At 46.8% G+C, this 21,763-nt stretch overlaps 1 protein-coding gene across 1 annotated transcript; it reads left to right on the top strand.

Moving 5' to 3' along the window:
• Window positions 1–8,132: 8,132 nt before the first annotated feature.
• Window positions 8,133–16,903, top strand: LOC106495292 (putative lysosomal acid lipase/cholesteryl ester hydrolase). The gene is made up of 9 exons (XM_013955744.2): window positions 8,133–8,237; window positions 9,775–9,892; window positions 10,556–10,754; window positions 11,997–12,106; window positions 12,894–13,039; window positions 13,680–13,826; window positions 14,828–14,899; window positions 16,224–16,289; window positions 16,523–16,903. The coding sequence occupies exons 1-9, from the start codon at window positions 8,133–8,135 to the stop codon at window positions 16,901–16,903; spliced, it is 1,344 nt and encodes a 447-aa protein (XP_013811198.2).
• The last annotated feature ends 4,860 nt before the right edge of the window (window positions 16,904–21,763 follow it).

Here is a 21,763-nt window from a genome sequence, read left to right as displayed (position 1 = left end):
CAGATCTTTTGCTGTGTACAAGCAAGAGGAAGCTGCTTGTCCAACATTTCCTGTGCTCAGGGACAGCTTTCAGCGGATTGTAATGCTTGCAAATGCCCACCAAAATGGCTCAGCTGTTTCTGAGAGCAAGGCTGGGGGGAAATGCACTGTACTGCAGTATATTAAATAACACTCTGGTGGTGCTTGCCTGGGAAAACTTCAGGCTTTGGAGCTGCGACTTGAAATTCATCCCAGTGACCTTTGTGGCAGAGATGTTAATTTTGTTATCCTCTCAATCCCAGCCCAGGTTGGGCCAAACTCAACAAATCAAAGTTCAGACATGGTTCATGAAGGCTGGCTGAAATTTAAGAGAGAGTCTCCAAGAAGTGTCCCTTCGTTCAGGATCTCAAGACTCCCACAGCCCCCAGTGTAGTAGCCACTGTGCCCCCTGTCCCATGATGTGACCAACAGCCCTCATCCCATGCTCTATGGGGAAGACATCAGCTTCTGGAGGGCAGGCTGGAAGGTGAGGAGGGGGGTTGAGATTAGCACGGCTGTTCTGCAAAGTCAGGCTGAGGGTCTTAGTGGCAGACTGTGTCATCCAGGCATCTGGAGATGGAGGAAGGAACTTTTGGTACACATCCATGTGGGAGGACAGAAGTAAGCAGTGTCTGAGTCAAAGGGAATCACGAAGGAAGACAGGTCATAAAAGGCACTCTTTCCACCCTTACAGCAAGAACTGACCAAAGAAAAAAATCAGCCTGGGTTAGATAATCGTTGGGTATAAAAATTAGGCTATAGGTTAGATATGATCTATCTGGAAATAGGGTGATTAGGTACCTCACTTGGTATCTTTGTAATGACATTTTTCCATGGGATTAACTACTCACTGCAGGGCTCTGCACTACAGCAGCATTCCTCTGGCACTGTATTGCGTTCGTGCCATGAATGTCAAATGCAAGAAGACTCTCATATCTTTGTAAATAAACATCCGAAGCTTTGCAAGACCTTTCCCCAACAGGCTTCTAAAAGCCTGTAAGAATTTATTATTTTTCGTGAAAAGTACTAACTTTTTAACTTCTGAAAGTTTATAAGAAACACAGTGCTTACATTCTTTTCTTCCTCTTCGGTTTATAATGTTTTTGACATTTCTGTGCTTCTTTGGTGTAGTTTTTGTATCGCATTATTTTAATTCATTGGCTGTTTCCCACGGCTGACAGTTTTAGTGAAGTTCTTTCCAAATCAGTTTTTGGGAGTACTAAATTTTTTCTGGAACAGGTTCCTTAGACACTCTTGTTTTCCATCTCATGTTAGAGGATCAATGATGTTTGAACTGGTGCATCTTGAAAGGAAATAGCATGGTAACTAATCTAGGTGTTTGTAGCATAAATATTGTGGTGTTCATTGGCTATCATCTAAGATAGCCTCAATAAGTAAACTGATTGAGTTATACAGGGACTTTTAGATATTAATTAACCTTTGATGGTTAATAGTGGTTCTTTGTATGTGACATTAAGTCACAAAGTCAATTGCTGTGTAGTTATATAATGCCAAGCCCACAACTCACGCAAGGCTAAGACCTGTAAACAACTTAGGATCTTCACTAAGTAAGATTTAAGAGGACTTAAGTGGACTAAGCCTAAAACTATGACCTGAACTCTCGCATGCAGCTGTTGACACCCCTGGGATTGATGTAACTTCCATGAGGCATCTCTCTGTTGGAGGTAGAAGCTCACCTTTACCCTTCTGCAACTTCTGGAAGAGACAAAAGTGAATATATTGGTACTGTTCTGCTTCCCCGACCCTTGGATCAAGAAGCAAGGTGCTGCTGGTCCCCTAAAGGATCCAGGCTAAGAGATGCTCTCAAAGCTGTGTTGATCTTGCAAGGACTGGAATCCTTCATTGTCTGAAGCCTGTCACTTTGGGATCTGAGCTTTCTCTTGATAGAACAAGGATGTCAGGGTGCCGCAGGGGACGACGGCTGGGGCCTGGAGCTGAGGGCACTCTCCATGTTGGCAGGACAGTTCCTTGCAGCCAGGGCCTGTCCCACTGCCCCCATGAGGGAGCAGGGCAGGTTGGGGGCAGCCCCAGTCCAGGAATCAGGCGCTTCAGTGGGGTTGGGGATGGGCCAAGGCTGGGCTGGGACATCAGTCTGCAGGTCAGGGTCTGGATCAGCTCAATCTCCCACCCTTAGACTTCACAGCCCAGCATCCAGGCCTCCACCATCCCAGTGGATGTATTCATGGTACAGCAATGCTTTCTCTTTATTCTCCACATGTAAGCGAGGGAAGCAACCTCGTTCATATTCCCACAGGTGTGCAGGGTATTGCTCATTCAGCCACTTACTTAACCTTCTCCAGATGTGCGCATGCAAAGCAATTGTTGATCTACATGCATATGGGGCACAAGGCGAGAAGGGCTTGAAAGTGTCACATCCCATTCAAAATATGGTAATTGCACCATGTTTGCTGGCCTATAATTTTCTATTATTGTCACAGTCAAATGCAAAAATGTAGCATAGGCATGAACAACCTTTTTTATGAAGCGTACACTCAGCTTACAGGGCTGTCTCTGCACAGGAGAGGTGGTGAGCACTTCTTCTGTGGTGTCTTTACTGCAGGGGGACTATGCAAAGGCACATGTATAAAAATGAAATTGCATTTTTGTAAGTAAAACTGAGATTGCTTTGGTGTCTGCTTTAAGCAACTTACTGGCCTACATTGTCATTTAGAATCTGATTTGTACCAGAGTTAATTTAGGATAAGGTTTCATTTAGTTATGTCAGATGATATACTGCCTTTTCGTGTTTTTTGATCCTTAACAGTAAGCATGACAAAAGTTTCCAACAGTCTGGCATTGCTGAGTAGATCCAGAGTTTTACTGAATCGGCGACATGTAGTTCTCTTATTTTAGTAACTATGGACAATTTCTGTGCTAGTTCCTATGTTATTTCCAAATCCTCTTTTGAGAATGTTAGATGAAAGCTTGAAAGAGAGATTAAGTAAATGATCCTTGAGACTTGTATGTTCATCTATTGGTACTTTAGGCAGATGGGAATGATATAAGGCCATGGAAAATTATGGTTAGCCAAAATCATCATTAGGTATAACTACCTCCAGCACTTTCTACAGGTCTGTGTTGGTCTCCATTCCTGACAGCTGCAACTCTCCTAGCTGAGCCAAGGACCATGTTGTGTGAAACAGATTACTGCTCCATGAAGATGTCTTACAGCTGTGACCAGTGCATTGGCTGAGCTGAGCCAAATCAGTCTTTCCCTAACACTTTGAAAAAATGGCCCAAGAAAAATATTACAACAGATTTGATTAATATTAGTTTTTACTTACAGAGAAAGCTTGTGGGAGTTGGCCCAGGTCTGTTCATGAACAGAACAAACCATTTTAGTTTTTAAAAACACTTAAAAATCTATTGCGCAAACTACTTTTTTGATAAAGCTCAGAGGACAAGTACAAGAAGCTCAGGGTTGTTCTAGGGTCATCTGAATGAAGACCCAGGAGAAGGAATAGCTGAGACAAACCATTGGTCACCACATCTCACTTCACAATCAACATGTTAGGAAATATTTATACTTTGCTTGACTCAGTTTTACTACTGTGTATAAAGTTATTACATGAATAATTCTAGCAAGGTGTTGTAAAAATAATTCACTGGTTCATCAAGCTTGACTATGCAACTCTACCATGCGTAAATCCCTACTAACTGCATAATCAGAGATGCTGGAGATATCCCAGCCCAGCTGAGGGGCTTTAAACTAGGAGAGGTGCAACCAGTTCAGCACAACTTTCTTTATCAGTTTTTTTACTTGAGCAAGGCTCTCTAACATTACTGCAAAGAAAATCATATTTGTCTGGCAGGGATTACACAAGAGTTAATATTCTCTTACTGCTAAAATCGGAATGATATTCTCTTTCCCTGGTGAGGATGCAAAGACCAGATGACAGCTAGTTAAGCATCTCCCTACCTGTGACTTTCTTACCCTTTTGCTTGGGTAGAAGATAGAATGTAACTACTGTTATCCTGTGCATATGGTCTAGAGACCTATATATGTGTGAAAACACCAGAAAAAAACACCAGAGCAAGAGTTATAAGAATGGTATGCATTGATAGCCAAGGGCTTGATTAACAGCAGTCAAACTGGTAAGCACTGAGGAATGTGTTACTTGTACCATGATGCACTGCAAAGCCCGTGACTCTTCAGCAGAGACCTGAACCTAATAAAAGGAGGACAGCAATGAAAATACAGCATATTTTATGGGCTGTTTCTCCTCCTGTTATCCCAACAGGAAGATGGATTATAGTCTTATGATTTCCCAAACACAAAACCAAAAGACACCTGGCAGCAATGTTGCCTAAGATTTATGAAGGGTGAAGTAAACAAGATGCCGAAGCAAATGATGGCATCACAATAACTTTTGACTCCTAAAGGATATTGGAGACCTGTCCAAGAAAGAGTTTGTCATTGCAATCAAGAGGAATCCAGAAGGCATACTGAGGACTCAGTAGCTGGCATCCCTTGTCTTCCATGTGACCCTGGCCAGACTGTTTGGATACACACATTTTGGTGCTTCTGACAAAGTGTGCATGCAAGTGCTGACGGATACGGTCTACTTGCTTAGAAAGTTAAATAAAATATCTTCCCCTTTCTAAATGGTCTTGATTTTTTTACATTAGTTCCCACAGCAGTACTGAAGAACCATGCCATAAGTGTGGTTATATAGTTTAATTTTTCAGGTACCTATGATAGTCTCCCTAATATTTAGTTATGTGCCCTTCTATGTATTATGGGATCCTGACCCTGTAGGTTAATACTAGTGCTTATTTACAATTCTGTCAAATGTACATTCACAGCAGTATCACAGTACTATTACTCTTTCCCCCTAAACTTGCACCTGTGTGTTACAATGTCTATTTGAACTAGACAAGCCTCTAACATCTTTATTTCTTCTTTTGACTAAGCTGCGCAAGAACTTCTAGGTAAAAAGCTAGCTGATCTTTGTCAGTAGCTTCTCTGGCTCTTACCACAAATATAAGTGCCGGCGCTAAATGTCACACTAGCCACAGTGCTGATATATTGCTATGAAAGCCCATGGCCTGAGGATGCTGGAGAATTCTCAGATGCCTTTCCAAACTCAGAAACTAGTACCTAGCAGAGGTAGAAGATGACAGACATGACAGTGGCTGAAGAAGTAGCTGACCATATAGGGAGAGCATATTTGAAGTGCGGAGGGGGTTCCCACAGTGCCTGCTTTGGAGACATTCCTGGAACAAAATTCATATAATTGGTAAAAATTTGCATGCTATTGCCCGGCTGCATCGAAAAAGAGTCACAGAAAAGAGGCCACTTCTGCAGATGGAAACTAGACTCGCTAATGATGGGAGAAATGCTTTGAACTGACAGTCCCAGATTTGAACTTCAGTGGTTAAATCCATGTCTTGGCACCTCTCTTTTCATCCTGCTTTTTAGAGATGTTGGATACCTAGCAGTCCCTGCCACGGCATACATCCATACATCGCAGACCCATTTTGAGGATATGGTGACAAGACAGCTCCACCCTGTCTTGAACCTCCTGTATTTTGGTGGCAGCCTGTACTCAGGCCACAGTGAGACATGGCGCTGATGGCCAGAGATGAGCAGCGGTGAGTACCACCAGTAGCTGATCTTGGTTACCAGTCTGGTACCATGAAGAACTTGGAAGATGGATACAAGACAGATCATTTGATACATTTCCTCATTTCTCACTGTAGCTGAGAAACTGTGAACTGCAGATTGTAATTGTTTCCAGGTCCACTGAAGGAGGATGTAAGGGGATAGGACCCGCTTAGGATTGGTCTGTCTCTATGCTGTTGAGGGGAACTTGATGGTAAAGTAGAAAAACACACACTGAATACTGGTTTCTCCATCCATAGGGCATTTTTCAGTCCTCTTAAGATGGGCACTGGAATTGTCCTCCTTTAGATAAGAAGTAAAGTCCATCTTAGCTTGTATCTAGTGGGATTTTTGTACTCACATGAGCGGGAAGACATTTTCAAAAGCCTAAAGTAGAGGTAGGGACAAAAGTAAACTAACGAAACAGGGAAGGGTCTGGCCGCACCCATCATAGGGAAGGTTACGCCCACACACGCAGTCCCTTTATGGCAGTGGTTGTGGCGATGATAGAAAATTACAGTCTGGTGAATGGAGAGACACACATGTTTTGTAGAAGTGAGACAGCTGAGCGTGTTTCATAACTCACATACCGCACATAGACTATAGCTGGTATGAATATTTGAAATCAGCCTAATCCACTTTCAGGAACTGTATAATCAAACAGTGTACCAGGCAGCCGTAAGCTTAGCCAGGTCTTTTAGGTGGCTACTGAATACCTACAGAATGGCAGCAGTTATAACATCACATGATGGGGGTGGAGAACAAACACGTTTGCTCTGTGCAATACATGTAGCTTCAGCAAAATAGAGGCATTGTATAAACTTTGCTCTGCTCTGCAATTCATCGGCAGGATGCTAACCTTGGTGCTTTGCTAGAAACCATTGCAGAGATTTTGCAAATTGCAATTTGCAGATACCATCCCCTGAGTTTAAGGGGGATGTGGAGATTTTCTGTGCTGCTTTTAAAGTATGGTATAATCGCTCAGTGTTGCCCACCCAGACAGCCAATAAAACCTGATCTGTCCTGGGTGTGTCTATAGAGAGATCAGCATGTTCTTGAGGCCTTGTGAAGCTTACAGAGAGTCAGATATAAATGCTGTTCTCCCTTGCTATTTTTCAGGGACTCAGAGCTGGCTACACAGGCAGTGAGAGCAGCCCTAATCCTTTCCTTGCCACAGGAGTCCTTTCACGGGGCATTTTCGAAGGTCACTGGGAGTTAAGAAATGACCCTTTAAAGAGAAAATATGTTGGTGGCATTGACTATAGTTATCATGAGCTTAAGATGCAAATCCATAGCTGAGATTCCTGACTGCAGCACCACTCTGGCTGCTTTCAGAAATATAATCCTTTGCAAGCATGAAAGTCATGACCGCAAGGTGAAGCAGAGGAAGTTACCCAAGATATGACCAGTGTGCACATCGTTTAATTGGAGGATTCATGATGTGGTCCAGCGTGCCACTGACGTAGCAGGGCTCTGACACAGCATACTCTTTTTAATGCTGGTGTAGATAGAGCCACTGTCATTCATACCTCCAACCAGACCAGATACGACAGTGGGCTCTGCCTGGTAATGTATTTTCTTCCTCCTCATCTAGATTTGCATTGGAGTTACCCTTCTGTGGGTAAAAAAAGCATTGATTGCTCTTTTCTCAGCAAATTGCTTCTCGTTAATACTGTAGAGGGAGTTACTGTGAACACTGGGATTATTCCCTCGGATGGAAGGTGCATCTTGTGGCATGGGAGAGCAAATAGAAAGAGGAAGAAGGAAGGTAACCAGCTGGCTGGTGAAAAAATTTGCAACTAATGCAACTGAGTAGAACTTAGGGTCTAACTTTTAAGAGCCTGGCTAAGCATTATAAATCACATATAGTAATATATTAATTGTACATTAAGAATACATCTCTGCTCAGGACAGGAAGGTCTGAGGAGATCAAAAGCTTTCTGATGTTTTCTAGCTACATTTATAATTCTACAAGTCTCCTACAAGTCTCTATAAGTTTCAGTACATAGGATGCTTGTGTGAATTGTGGTTTTTGAGTGCAGCAGTTAAGCAATAAAAAAAACAGCAAAAGTATAGACAAAGTCATAACTGAGCCAACCTAAATGTGTTCCTTGCATAGTTTAAATACTTACATATCATTCTTACGTATTCCTATGTATCATTCTTAAGTATCGTTCTTACGTATATGACATTTAACCTACTGACATTTTCCAACATTTTCATTCTGGTATTATAAAGCTGTTTGTCTTCTTTTTACCATTAAAATTGTAAAAATGTGTCTTACATAGTACCAGATTCAGTGTGTGTGGAGGATTAAAAAGAGCCTTGCACGGACTGCAATAGAAGCTGGATTTGGGAACTCCTCCCCACCTCCAGCTTATGATTTATGGTGTTTGGATACAAACGGAACTTATGCCAGCTTGACCAAGAAGAGACAGGCTTTCATAACAATGTTATTAAAAAACATACTGTTTTACTCAGATGCAAGATGTGGATGTTTATTGCAATCCTGCTTTTGATACAAGCATCTGCGAACTCAGAGGATATCATCAGGAAGAAAAAGGGTGTAAATCCAGAGGCATTCATGAATGTTGTAAGTCAGGAGAAGTTTGCTTTTCCACTAAGTCTGAAAATTTACAGATGTGTAGCTGGGGGACAGAGGGTTGCAAAGGGCATGGAGGGTATGTGGCTTGGGCTGCTGTGGTCATCACCATGTGTGCTGGCTTTGTTGAGCTGTAAAATGTTATGTCGTCTCCATACCTTTATTAACAAGTCCTGCTTCCTGAATGAGTCTTCTTCCTCCCAGCAATAAGTGTAATTATAAGTAGATCAGTTAGAAAAGGAAGTAATCCCATGTGTGTATTTGATCAGACATCTTCCTTGAGGGCAGAAAATTTTGAATGCTCCTCTCCTCTGTGTTCAAACAGTTTGGCATTCTTCTGTGTCCCTTGGTAAGGCAGGATCTCAGTCAGGAATTACGAACCCAACAAGTTATCCTAAAAAGAACAAAGTATAAGTAGTGCTTTACAAGGCATGAACATACAATCACAGCCAGGCTTAGGCTGGAGGCACCCTGGGTGGTGGTCTCCAGTCTGACCCCAGCTAATAGCAGGGCCAAGGTCACAGCTACAGCAGGTTGCTCAGGGCTGTGTCAGGTGTCTTGGAAGGTCTTGAAAGTCTCTGAAGATGTATTTAGACAGACTGAAGAGTTTGGCATAAAACTGCCAACATTAATCTCTCCTGCCAACCATGTGAAAAAACAAGCATAGCTGTATGTAGGCAGGATCACAACTTGATTTCACCAGACTGGAACTTTCCAATCTGTTGAATTTTAAACATTAAAAAAGTTTAGGTAGAACTGCAGGAGTCCTGCTAAATCCTATACAACTTCTCTTATTGCCACAAGAGGTTCTTCCAGTCAGCCCAGCTCTGCGAGTTACATAAACTTGTGATCTTATCTGCTCTGTAAATTGGCTCTGAGCAAGACATAACGTGTTTTGCTACTAATGTCAGATGTCAGTAATCCCTCTGCTTTCAATCTTCATTTTTGGAGCATTTTCCAGAACGCATATTCATGTGCCACATGTCACATCTGAGTCCTGCTACCTTTTGGTCCCATGCCCAGTTCTGTCCTCTTTAAGTAACTGCTCACTGGCATGAGTTCAAAAGTGAATGTCTCCTTTTTCCTTGTAGTTCGCATTGTTTGATCTTTTTCTGCAGAAGAGATGCTTAATTATTGTGAATTTTTGAAAGCACACCTTGTGTGAAATACTTTTTTCCTAACTGGAGGTTCTTGAGTGTTCAGTCCATTCTGTCAGGTGAAGAGTGCAGAAAGTGATATTTGGTGTGGAGACATTTCTGTGCCTCTCCACAGCTGATTCTGCCCTCTCAGCTCTCTTTGTTTGGAGCTGGGTGGGGAATTTGGATGGAGCGCACTCTGTCTAGCAAGATCTCAAAGAGGTCATCAGCTGGGTCAGACACACCGGACAAAGCAGAAGGCCCAGCTCCTGCAGTACTTCTGTTTCATACGAACAGTTTAAAAAGATATCCCAACTGATGAGGAATGCGCTCCAAATCAAACAAACATCTCAGCTATGTAAAGTTTTCCAACTTTGTTTTTCTTCTCTCAGAGTCAAATGATCCGCTACAGAGGGTACCCCAGTGAGGAATATGAAGTTCTGACTCATGATGGTTATTATGTAAGACTGAACAGAATTCCTCATGGGAGAGAAAATCCTGGAAACAGAGGTATGGCTCTATTTGACAAGCAAGCCAGCAAAACCCCAGAGCATATCAAGCAACCACCTGAGATCTGAGGGAAGGGATGAACCTTATCAGGCCAGAGGAATATTTATTGTTAAAGCAAAAATCCCAAACCCATAGCATTTCTCTGATTTACAATCAAGGCTTTATCAGCCAGCAGAGAAAAATGTGCCTGCAACACAGAAACCACCTTTGATAACAAGCATTGACTTGGTTCTGAGGCTCAGAGGGTGCAGAAGTATCTTAAGAGAGGTCCTCATTTAATTTTTTCCCCATAAATTTGTGACTGTTGCAATTTAACTGTCTCAGGGACAAGGCTGTGCTTTTGAGCTTTCACGTGATTGCCATGACCAGCTGGGGGCCTTGGTGTTGAGCACATGGGAATGAGCACGTGGGATCTGAAATGTTAGCAGCTCATCAGCCTGAGATAACTAGGGGAACAACCACGAGACAACTACAGGAAAGATTTCTTAACATCTCTCTTTTGATCCCCTCTCTCCAGATTTTCTGTTCAACAGGAGATATTGTATTAGTAAGGGTATTGGACGCTTTCCCGTAATAAGACAGAGGTTTTACTGGCCTGAATTTGGCATGAGTACAATAGAGAAATTCTGGTTTAATGAAATATGCTGTTTCTTTCATATCCAGACCCCAAACCAGCTGTGTTTCTTCAGCATGGGATATTTGGAGAAGGTAGCAACTGGGTTCAAAATCTGGCTAACAACAGCCTTGGCTTCATACTAGCAGACTCTGACTATGACGTCTGGCTGGGAAACAGTCGTGGGACCACCTGGTCCCGAAGACACAAGTATCTTTCATCTGACCAGGAAGAATTCTGGGATTTCAGGTAGGCTGGAGAGGATTACAAAAGCTAGCAAACTTTTCTGCCTGTCACTAACCTCTAGGCAGAGGCGGGTGCCTCCTAGCAGGCAAGTCAGCATATCTAATTCCCTAGCTGTGGCCTCCTCCAAATCTCACAGTGATGTGCCCACAGAGATTGGAGGTACCTGTGCAGACCTGCCTTCTGACATAGTGCCAGCATCTCTCTGCAAGTGCCCAGCCCTGCCAAAGTGCAGAGCGCTGCTGCCTGTGTGCAGAGACCCATCCTGTGGAGACACCTGCCCCTCTCTCCAGGACTCTGCAAGGACCTCCCAGGCCAAACCTTCCAGCAAAGTGCCCACAAGCAGTGATGCAAGATCCCCATCTCCTAGATCTTGTCGAGGCCACCCATATGCCACAGAAAATATGTCCCCAAAAATGGGCAGGGTGGGTTACACAGTGAATGGAGCATACCTGGCCCCAGTCCACTCACACCACCAGAAGCTCTCTGGTGGACTGGCTCCTTCCCGTTCAGGCTCCATGCATCATCTCTCACACCTCTCTTTAGAGATGCACTGTGACTACACCTAGGAAATGATTTTTCTTTCTGCTCAGTAACACAGTTCAAGGAGACAAGGGGGTTAGTTTTAAACTGCCACTGCCTATCCAGAGCTGATTGTAAGAACAGTCCTTGATTTCCCAGGCTAATAAATATGCTTGAAGTAGAAAAGTTAGTAAAATAGGTGCATTGTGAAATAGAGAGATGACTAGAAATGCGGATGAGCAGCTATGGCATGTGGTCAATTTGGCCCGTTTTATTACAGGACTGTGGTTCACCACATCATGCTGAAAGGTACATGGGCAGGAACTGGCACTCCAACCCCTTCTGAGAAAGAGCATCTTCTAGGAGCAGAGCTGATTTTGGCACCCTGATGGGAGCCAGCTCTGGGTCTTCAGAGTTGTATATTGCAATTGAAATGGTATATTGCACTGCTGGTCACGGTCTGCACAATTTCCCTGAAGCTAACCATTGTTAAGGGGAAAACTAAAGCTTTTCAAGGAGGGATGAGGCCATTGTAGGAATAATACCCTTGGATCCTTTTTAGTTTCACCAAGCACAGAGTTCCCCTTGCTAATGAGATTTTTCTTTTGGAAAATTAGCCTCAGACATTAAGCTCTTAAGTATGTAAGCAATGCAAACTGGTCAAAATTCACAGATTTTGGTCTTACGGTGTTACCATGTAACTAATGCACAATTACTGTATTTCAGTTTTCATGAAATGGCTATGTATGACCTCCCAGCAATGATCGACTTTGTTCTGCAGAAGACTGGACAGAAGCAAATATATTACGTCGGCTATTCACAGGGCTCCACTATCGGTGTGTTAGGAAGGACTGCACATCACCTTTCTCTCCATAGCACAGGAGACTGCCTTTTTCAAGGTCCTTTTTCAAGGACAACCTTGAAAACTTGCATTTTGGAATTTGTAAGCAGCAGGTGTAGAACATCCCCATCTTTGTGGGCCATTGAGCCTACACTCTAAGACAACATCAGAACGTCTCTTGCAATGAGAAGTCCCACTGTAGCCATGGTTTCCATAAGAAATCTGGGTGGATTACCATGTTCCTAGGACAATAGAAAAGTTCTTGGTGACTTCTGAACAGCTCCACTTCTAGTAAACTCCTGGGTGCTGTTGCAGCTAGGACATTTTACTATACTTCAGCCTAGAAAACTTAATTGCCAGTGCTCCACACCAAAAGGAAAGGAATTTTGCATTGAAGGTCACAGCTTCTACTTTCAGATGAAACACAGGCTGCTTCTTTTCACCAGCCAGGCCAGCATAGGTATAAGACAACCTTCACGTTCATGGTGCCCATTAGCAGCAAGTAATGGAAGATGACAGTACTGTTCTCTTCATCTCGCTAATGTGGCAGGGGGTAGTGATGGTCATTAAAGAATTTTATCAGTCACATCTAACTGTAGAAGTAAAGAGGTTGTCTCCTTTTGAACATCTCTTACACTGACATTAAACAGAAAGGAGGGAAGAGTCATACATCCCAGATTTCTAATTCAAAGTTCCAGATGAACCCTTGGATTAAGCATCTGAACACAGATTGGCAAGTCACAGATTGTTTTTCTGTTAAATTTGCTCTTCTGCTTTCTCAGCATTCATAGCATTTTCGTCCATGCCAGAACTGGCTCAGAAAATCAAAATATTTTTTGCCCTGGCTCCTGTAACAACAATTAAGTACACCAAAAGTCCTATCATGAAAATGTCGTTCCTTCTTGACAGACAGTGCAAGATACTTAAGGTATGAGATTACTCTACATTCTACCCCACTGAACACATGAATGTTAGAAAAGGTATTGTGCCCAGACACAATCCCTGAGTTATCTGATGCAGCAGAAAGCAATTAGTTCCCACTGATTTATAAGGCACAATTTCAGGTGCAGGCATGTTTCTGCATGATCACTTTGTTAAATATATGTCTTCCTGCTATCTGTAGTCTCTTCAGGTGTTGAAACCAGTCCTTCTCTGGGGGCACTTAATGAATTCTTGGCCAGGCCACCTTGTAATGATCAGCTTTATTGTGTATAAAATTGCTGATTTCAATGACAGCGAAAAACAAATCCAAAGCTTGGGAGAGGCAGGAGAAAGAAGAGATGCACATTCATTTTCCTAGTGTACCTTCAGTGAGCACATCAATACAGCATGAGCAGTGCATCCCTGAGTGAGTTGTACACATCTCACCAGGGGCAGAAGGGTAAATGGGAAGTGGTTTCACTGCCGTGGGTATCCTGGGAAGCACATCAACTCACTGTGTAGCTCATGGGACAGCTCATGGGGGCACAAGCACATCTCTGGCCAGCCACAGGTAAAGGAAGGCCATTTGTGAGTTAGGCTGCAGGAAGGGAAATACGAGAAGTTAATTTTGCCTTTTGTATTTACAGCTTCTGCTTGGCAAAACAGATGTGTCCTTGAGAATGACAAAGATGTGGAAATTTCTTCCTGAATTGTGCAGCTACTCATTCTTTCACAAGTCCTGCGCTAACATGTTTTTCCTTCTGGGTGGCTACAATGAGAAGAATCTCAATATGGTGTGTATGCATGCACATTTTCCTCCGCTGTCTTCAATTTTGGTCTGGGAGGAAGCCAAACCTCAGAGGCTCAGCAACCAAGAGTGCCCAACACCAACATCTGCCCCTGCAGCTCTGCTTGCGTATCGGCTGTCTCTTCCCTATGAAACAGCCTACCCAGCCTAGCACGGCTGTTTGCCTCAAATGATCAAGGACAAACATATGAAGCAAAAGCAAAGTGTGTCTCTCTGCCAGATCTCCCTCTCTCTATTTCTCCTGCATAAATTTCTCCCCAGATAAGAAAGGACTCCAGACTCCAAGTGAATATGAATTATTAGCTAGCTTCTTAGCATTTCTATGATTGAGCTACCTATCATCAAGAGACCAGCTGCATGTCCCAGCAGCATTATAGAGCACCTGATGTGCAGCCCCACCATTACCTGCCTATAGATTCTAAATCAGTGCTCTCAGTACCACCCAAGCAGAATCTAGATGACCATGGATAGTCACTAAGGTCCTGAACACAGCCACTGTGCCAGGACATGGTTCCCACAGCTCAGCTACAGTTACAGTCCCCAGGGACCTGTTACAGCACTGAGCACAGGCTTTGCAGAAATTCATTTACAGTGTTAGCCAACATCCTTCCTTGGCTGAGAGGAGGAGATCAGCTTCCAAGCCCTTTTGATTTCAGGGAGGTTGTCTGCACTCAAAAGTAGGGAGTCAAACTCTGCTGACCTGCCAGTAGTTGTCTCCCACCCCCGGAAGAAGGGAGGTTTGGCAGAGCTCAGGGAACTTTGATCAGAATTAAAGATGATAGAGTTTGCTCATGGACTATTTCTTTTTCTGGAGCTGTGTCAGAGCAATTGATTTTTAACGGAAGTTATACTTTTGAAGCTGATCTAATCCTCTAGACAGTGTGATTTAGCAGCTACTGGTTTGGAAAAGATATAGTCTGTGAACAGTCCTTCTCCTGTTCCTCTTCCTTTCAAAAGCAATGATATTTTGATTATGTTTCCTTGCAGAGCCGACTGGATGTGTATACAGCCCACTATCCTGATGGGACATCTGTTAAAAATATAATACACTGGGTCCAGGTAGGTTCCTTGAAATGCTTAAATGCACATGCTTTCCCCCTTGGCTGATCTCTCCACTAACAGTCTTGTGTGTTCAGGATAGATGTGAAAGGTCAATACTCTTTGGCATTAGCAGTTTATGAGAAAAGAAAACTAAGAAATTAAGTCTACAGAATACCTATCAGATGCAGGAAAAGCTACCCTGTTCCCTGTTATTTGGTCCTTCTGCATTGCACTGCGTTACGCACACTGCGTTATGCATTGGCCAGAGCATAACCAGCAGGACAAGGGAAGGGATTACTCTCCTATGCTCAGCACTGGGGAGGCCACATCTGGACACTGTGTCCAGCTCTGGGGTCTCCACTGTAAGAGAAATGCTGACAAATTGGAGCAAGTCCAGTGCAGGGCTATGACAATGGTGGGGCTGGAGGTCAGGGCATACAAGAAGAGGCTGCAGGAGCTAGGCTAGTTCAACCGAGAGATGAGAAGGTGACAGGAGATCCAAATGCATCTTCCACTGCCCAAAGGTGCTACAGACATGACAGGGCCAGATTCTGCTCAGGGGAGCACAGTGAAAGCACCAGAGCCCATGGCAGAAGCTGCAACATGGGAAATCCCAGTTGCACATAACAATCCTTCTCCATGCAAGTGGTGCTTCCCTAAGACAGGCCCAAAGCGGTGGGGGATCTCCGTCCACAGGGACTGCCCAGACATGACCCTGAGCAACCTGTTGTGATGCTGGCCCTGTTGTGAGCCAGGGTTGCACAAAAGTCCCCCCCACCCCAGGTGTGCTTCCTTGCAGAGCCAAATTATAGGTAATGGGAAGGTGGAAAAAAGTCTTCTTAATCAAAGCAACTATCATGTAGGTATCTGAGTTTTCTCCCCTAGCACAGAAGGCAATTCTGAAAAGAAACAGGTTCACTGCTGGCTGTATGCTCTGAGCCTGAAGTGTCAAGAGAGCAGAAAGGATGTTAATTGTGTTGAATAAAAACTTGTTAACATGAAGTTTTCTGACAGCATCCTACATCCAAAATGCTGACAGTGAGCAGGTTTTCACTGGTGCGAGTTAGCACTGAGGCAACTTAAAAATCACATGTAACTCCTTGGTTTGTAAATTTATAGCTAGGGATAGCCATAGAGCTGGAAATCAAATGGTCGCTCTGTAAAAAAGGCAGAAAATCTGGCTTCAGAGTGTGTGGGAGGTGGTACCTAGGCCTGAAACATCTCATGCAAGCACCCTATCTGTGATGTGGTCCCTCAAGGAGTCTTTGAAACACCAGATCCGTGCAGTGATGCTCACCAGCCCAGCTGTGTGTCTAACTTGATATCTATCTTCTCCTCATAGGCGGTGAAATCAGGAGACTTCAAAGCTTTTGACTATGGCAGTGGAAACCAAGCCAGGTACTACCAGGTAGGAGGCCACATAGGAGACCACAGCAGCAGTTCTGGTTTCCAGAGGAGGGAGGTGTGAATGCTGTGGAGGTGGAGGGCCCAGGGGACGACCCATAGCCTCTGCATTCAGCTCATGAACAGCGTCCCTCTGAAATCATGGCCAGGCTTACCCAGAGTCCCAACCTCCATGTTGAAGGGAGCAGTTGGCTTGCAAGGGTTGACGGTTTCTCAGGAATGACCATGTCTCTCCAGGAGACGCCTCCCTCCTACAAGATAGAGAAGATGCCTGTGCCAACTGCAGTGTGGTCCGGGGGTGAGGACTGGACAGCTGACTGGAGGGACGTCAGCCTGCTGCTGCCCCGCATCGCCAACATTGTTTACTACAGGAACATCACTGACTGGAACCACTGGGACTTCGTGTGGGGGATGAATGCCCCTGAGCACCTCTACAGCAAAATCATTGAGCTGATGGAGATGTCCCAGCAAAAAGCCAGCTCCCTAGGCTTAGTGGGGAACAGGCCACTGCTGGGAGATGCTGACAGCCTGGACCCTTTCCCACAGTCCAGGGAGCCCTGCCAGGGACAGCACAAGGAGGCTGTGAGACATTCCCCTTCCCCCTGTTTGTCCCTTTAGTGTCTTCGTCATGCTGGCCTGAAATGCTTGTTGTCACAGTTTCCTGCTTATCCTTCAGCCATGAGTATCTGCCCCCTTCTTTCCTGAGAGCTTCTCAAAAACAACACCCAAGACAATGATTCCCTTAATTGGTGCAGGGTGGGACTGGGGGATTTCAAGTGGACGAATGGTCCAGATGGTACTGTGCATCTGGGGTAGTAGTGGGATGAACCAATGCTCCGGGACACGCAGGGCTTGAAAAGGCCCTGATGTGACAGTTAAGCCACATCAGGGACTGTGTGAGAGGGATGTGGAGACCCTGGTGAGGTCCCCAGAGGCTGTCAAACTGGTCGGGCCTGGATTACTTGACCCAGGAGGAGATGGGAGGGAGCTGGGCTCATAGGGTCTGGTCATTGGGAGGCTGGGGCAGGTTGCAAGCACCCCTCAACTGTGGGACAAGGAGAGACAGAGGGGATGCACCCAGAAGAGGAGCAGCCCTGGGACAGGTCTCCAGGGAGGTGGGAGATCTTGGTTCTGGGAGGTTTCAGGGCTCAGCTGGGCCAAGCCATAGCCACTAAGAGCTAGTTCTCATGACAGGTGGTTGAACTAGAGTCCTCCCGAGGTCTCTTCCACCAAAACTGCAATCACACTGTGAATATAGCTCTTCCATCTTAATCTAAAACAGTCCCTACACTACTTTGCCCCCTTTCTTTGTGGGATCACCAAGGACCCCAAGGATCAGGGCAAAGAGGAACTCTGGAGTAGGAAACTGCCCAGAGCCAGTGCTGGCCCCACTGAGGCAGAGATCAGTGGGGCAAGGATAAATTTCAGGGGTTGTGGCTCAGCAGGCACCAGGAAGCCCCTCACTAATGTTGGTTTGTCCTGGGGGACTGTTGGGGACAGGGATCGGGACATCAGCAGTGCTTAATCCCTCTCACCTCCTCACAGACAAGTGGAGCAAAACCTCCCAGGGCTTCCAACCTCCCCCCCCCCCCCCCCCCCCAGGATGCCCCTGGAGTCATAGCCCTTCTCTGGTCATCCCTTGCAGCGACACTGATGTGATATGGGCAACTGCCAGAGGGACTCCTGGCATGGCCTGTGACAGCATTTTAGCTAATCCTACTTCAGTCCCAAGTGTTTGTCTGCACTGTTTAATCCTGGGGCTGAACTGACAGGACAGATCCCTTGGGACAACTCAATGAGTCAGTGTGGATATGCTGGGAATTCCCACTGTTAAGTGCTTTCCTGAGGGAGCTGAAAACCCCAGATACCCTGCAGCTGGGGTCACAGGGCTGTTGCTGCCAGATGAAATTGGCTATGCCTCAGGGCTGCCACGGCGCTGGTCTGTGGGTGGGCTTGTTTTTCTGCTGTTACGCACAGTCTCTGTTCATGCTCCCATCCTGCTACTTACTGGAAAATGACAGAAGCAGTGAAAAGCTCTCACAAATAAATGTTTGAAGGGGATTTTTCTTGCATGGGATGAACTCTTCTGTGGTTTGAGGGGTGTGGGAACCTGTGGGCCTGCAGGGATTGGCCAGAGCATGTGTTTGGGGCCATCACAGGGAAGAGGAAGGGTCTGCTCAGCAGACAGATAGTACTGGTCCCAGACAGCACCCAATGCAGCAGTAAGCACCAATGAGGAGACGGTGCTCATCATGGAGGATGAGCAGAGACCTCCCTGGGTATGCTTCACTCTCGCAGTCCCAGCAAAGCAGGGACCTCCCTGCCCTGTTATATGGGCCCCATCTGGTGAGAAAAGTCTTTGCCAGATCCTCACATGAAGCCTGCTTGATTCCCAGACTCCTTTGAACCTCTTTTCCCTGTGTGACTTGTGGCCCTGGGCTCTGGTGGCCAGAGTATCTCCTTCTCCTGCTGCAGTTGCACAGGATGGTTGCAGCCGCCCTCCCACAGTCTCCAGCTACAGGCAAGGTACCTGCATGGCTGCAGTCCTGTGGGCTTGCAGAAGAAGGGGATGGACTCCTTCCTGCACTCTTGTGGCTGGCTGGGCTGCTTGGAAACCCAGTGCCAGCCCGAAGGGTTAGACCCCCTGCCAGCCTCAACATCCCGGACTGGCCTGGAGTCAGCTCTCACCCACTGCAGGAGGATTAAGCAGCTGTGGGAGGTGATGGGCTGATCCTGATCAGAATTTCCTCCTGGCGGGTTATGCTGCTTCTTCAGCAAAGGCACAGGGTCCCACAGTGCACCTGGCGCAGCAAGCAAATGCTAGGAGAAACATAGCTTCTCCACCAGGACAGCACCACTGGGCAGGGAGGGGAGCACATGGAGCCATCTCCTCCCATATCCCGCTGGAAGCTGAACTCTTTGCACAATGGCTAAATATTTTCCAGCCAAGTGGGAGGCAGGGTTACTTTTTAAGGGATTAGGTTTCAGGAGAAGAGGAAAAGTAGTGGCAGAATGGTTTGCAGACAAAATGCTGAGCTACGCTCTATGTGTCAAATGGGCCTGGAGGTGCCCTGTGTGCTGGCGATTTAGCTGGGCTCTGCTTCGGCTTTGGCTTTAGGGCCTTGGCTTCACCACAGGGAAGTCCCAGGCTTGACCCATTTGATTTTCACCGGTTACTTGAGGTACTGGGTCTGGGTCAGGGGAATCCAGGACACCTCTGCTTTATGACCTCTGCTCACACCTGCCTGCACCTGGTGCTTTATAGGGTAGCGAGGTGGGTTGCGTCTGGAGGAGCCAGCTGGGGGTATGGTTGTCAGGACACAAAAGCTGAGTGATCCTCCCCACTCAAGGCCCAAGGTCTGCAGCACTGGGGAGACATAAAGGGCCCTGTTCTGGAGGAGGCAGCTTGAGAAAGGATTTGCTGGCTGCTAAGACATGCAAGGGAGCTTTGTGCAGCACTCTCCTTCTCCTCTGACTTGCCAAACAGCCTGGGACAAGGAGGAGTTTGCAGGGCCCTGATGCACCTCTAGCCCAGGCCAGCCTGCATTGGTCCTGCTTGCAAAAGCGTGCGAAAGCGGTGGGAGTTAGAGGTTTGTCCCCAGCCCAGCTGGGAGCTTGGGGCTTGCACGTGGGCTTGGCTGGAGCCCAGCACATTTCCTGCCCACCTGCATCCTTTGTTTACTCCAGGGCTCAAGGCCTGGCAGGGCGCCCTTGGCCTTAGATAGCCCCAAGGCGGGGAGAGGAAGCCCGAGAGGAGCAACAGCAGCTGCCTCCCCTTGTTTGCCTGAAGTGCTGCCCCATGAGAGCAGGAACAGTGTGCTGTGGCCCTGGGACTGTCCCCTGAGCATTCCCTTCATCCAGAGCCGCCTGCCAGCCCTCCCCACGGGCCCAGCACCTCAGAGCACTTACAGCTCCATCCCAAACCCAACCAGGCTAAAGAGAGGGCATTACAGATGTTTCTGCACCAGCCCAGTACCCACTCCCCACCACTGCTGGGGTGTGCTTGTCTCCTGGGGTGAACTGGAGGCAGGAGAAATCCCTAAACGGCACCAGAGACATGTGCCAAGGGAGCCCCAGCAGGCACAACCATCCCTGGCAGAAATGATCACTGGCAAAGAGCCACTGGGGAGCCTCTGTCCTGCAGAGTTTTATTTGAGTCCATCACAATTCATAAATCACAGGCAAGCATGAGTTCTGGTGCCGGCCAGGCCAGCCTTTGATGACAGAGCTGGGCAGGGCTGCCCGCCTGTGGGACCGCTGCCAGCGACAAGACCTCTCTCCAGGCACAGATGGGGCACCCAGCTTGGGGGCAGTACTGAACGGTCTGGGGGCTGCCTGTAGGTCCGATTCTGGGGCTGACTGTGAGGGGCTAGACGCAGGGGTCCTCATCTGCTGCTTGGGGTCCAATAGCCCGTAGAGCCATGCCAGCGGGTCAGCAGCACTGGGGAGGCCCAGGGAGCTCTGCTGTCCATTGAACTGGGCTGTGATGTCCTGCAGCGAGGTGGCAGATGGCTGGCCTTTGTCACTGCTCCAGCTCGGTGTCCCTCTGGCCCTGGCCTGGGGGGCTCGGCAGGGGCGCAGGGGCTCACTGCCCACTGAGCACGGCTGGGCTAGCTGGCTGATGGACCTCACGTAGGCATCCAGCGGCTCCTCCGCCTTGCCAGGGTTGGTGGTCCCCGGCAGCGGCACCCCCGGTGTCAGGCAGCTCCCGATGAGGAGCAGCCCTGATCGCATGCTGCAGAACAAGGAGAGACAAGGAGTGAGATGATGGCAGTTTCAAGAGGTGTCTCTCCATCCCGGGCAGGGGGGACCCCTCTCCCAAATCCTGTCCCTTACAGCCCACACAGGGCCCTGTCTGACCCCTCAGAAGAACAGTCTTGCACCACCCACCTCTCCGTGTGCAAAGCCACCAAGGTGGCAGGACCTGCTAGGCACACAGTTATTGTCAGGCAGCATTATCAGTTCTAACTATGTGTTTCTAATCCAATTAACTAAAACAACTGCCGTGTCACAGGAACCAATCCCACTACAGAGGGGGTCAGATTCCCCCATCCCTTTTCCCAGAGCCTTGTTACTTGTCGCTGACCCAACCTTCATTAGACTTCCAAGATCTGTGATCTTTGGCCAGGCAGAGGAAAGAGCAAAGAGCGAAAACAAACCGTGGTGTTCCTAGAGATAAGAAATAGGGCTTGGGCTCACCTTGCCGTCAGGAGTGGCCTGTTTTTTGCAAAATAAGAAATCCTCGGAGAAACCGTCTGTTTCTGCTGCTTTTCAACACGCTGAGCTCGCCCTCCCCGAGCCTGTCCTCGTAGATGCTGCAGCACCGCAGTCAGGATAGCTTGAAGCAGTCTGCGACGTGGAGGCCGGGTTTGTTTCTGACCAGCGCTGCTCCCCAGCGCCTGAATTTATACCTTCCTGTTGCTGTAATTCACAGGCAGCTGCTTCCAAAAATAGCAATGCCAGGGAACACGCACAACT

Source organism: Apteryx mantelli, chromosome 7, assembly GCF_036417845.1.
Source record: "Apteryx mantelli isolate bAptMan1 chromosome 7, bAptMan1.hap1, whole genome shotgun sequence".
In the NCBI taxonomy this organism is placed as follows: domain Eukaryota; kingdom Metazoa; phylum Chordata; class Aves; order Apterygiformes; family Apterygidae; genus Apteryx; species Apteryx mantelli.
This window is presented reverse-complemented; position numbering and strand designations above follow the sequence as displayed.

Bases quoted from the DNA above. Each gene is read 5' to 3' on its own strand.
- LOC106495292 (XM_013955744.2), top strand. From the start codon at position 8,133: ATGTGGATGTTTATTGCAATCCTGCTTTTGATACAAGCATCTGCGAAC. The intron at 9,893-10,555 runs GTATGGCTCTAT...TTTCATATCCAG, and splicing joins AGAAAATCCTGGAAACAGAG to ACCCCAAACCAGCTGTGTTT. The intron at 13,827-14,827 runs GTGTGTATGCAT...GTTTCCTTGCAG, and splicing joins ATGAGAAGAATCTCAATATG to AGCCGACTGGATGTGTATAC.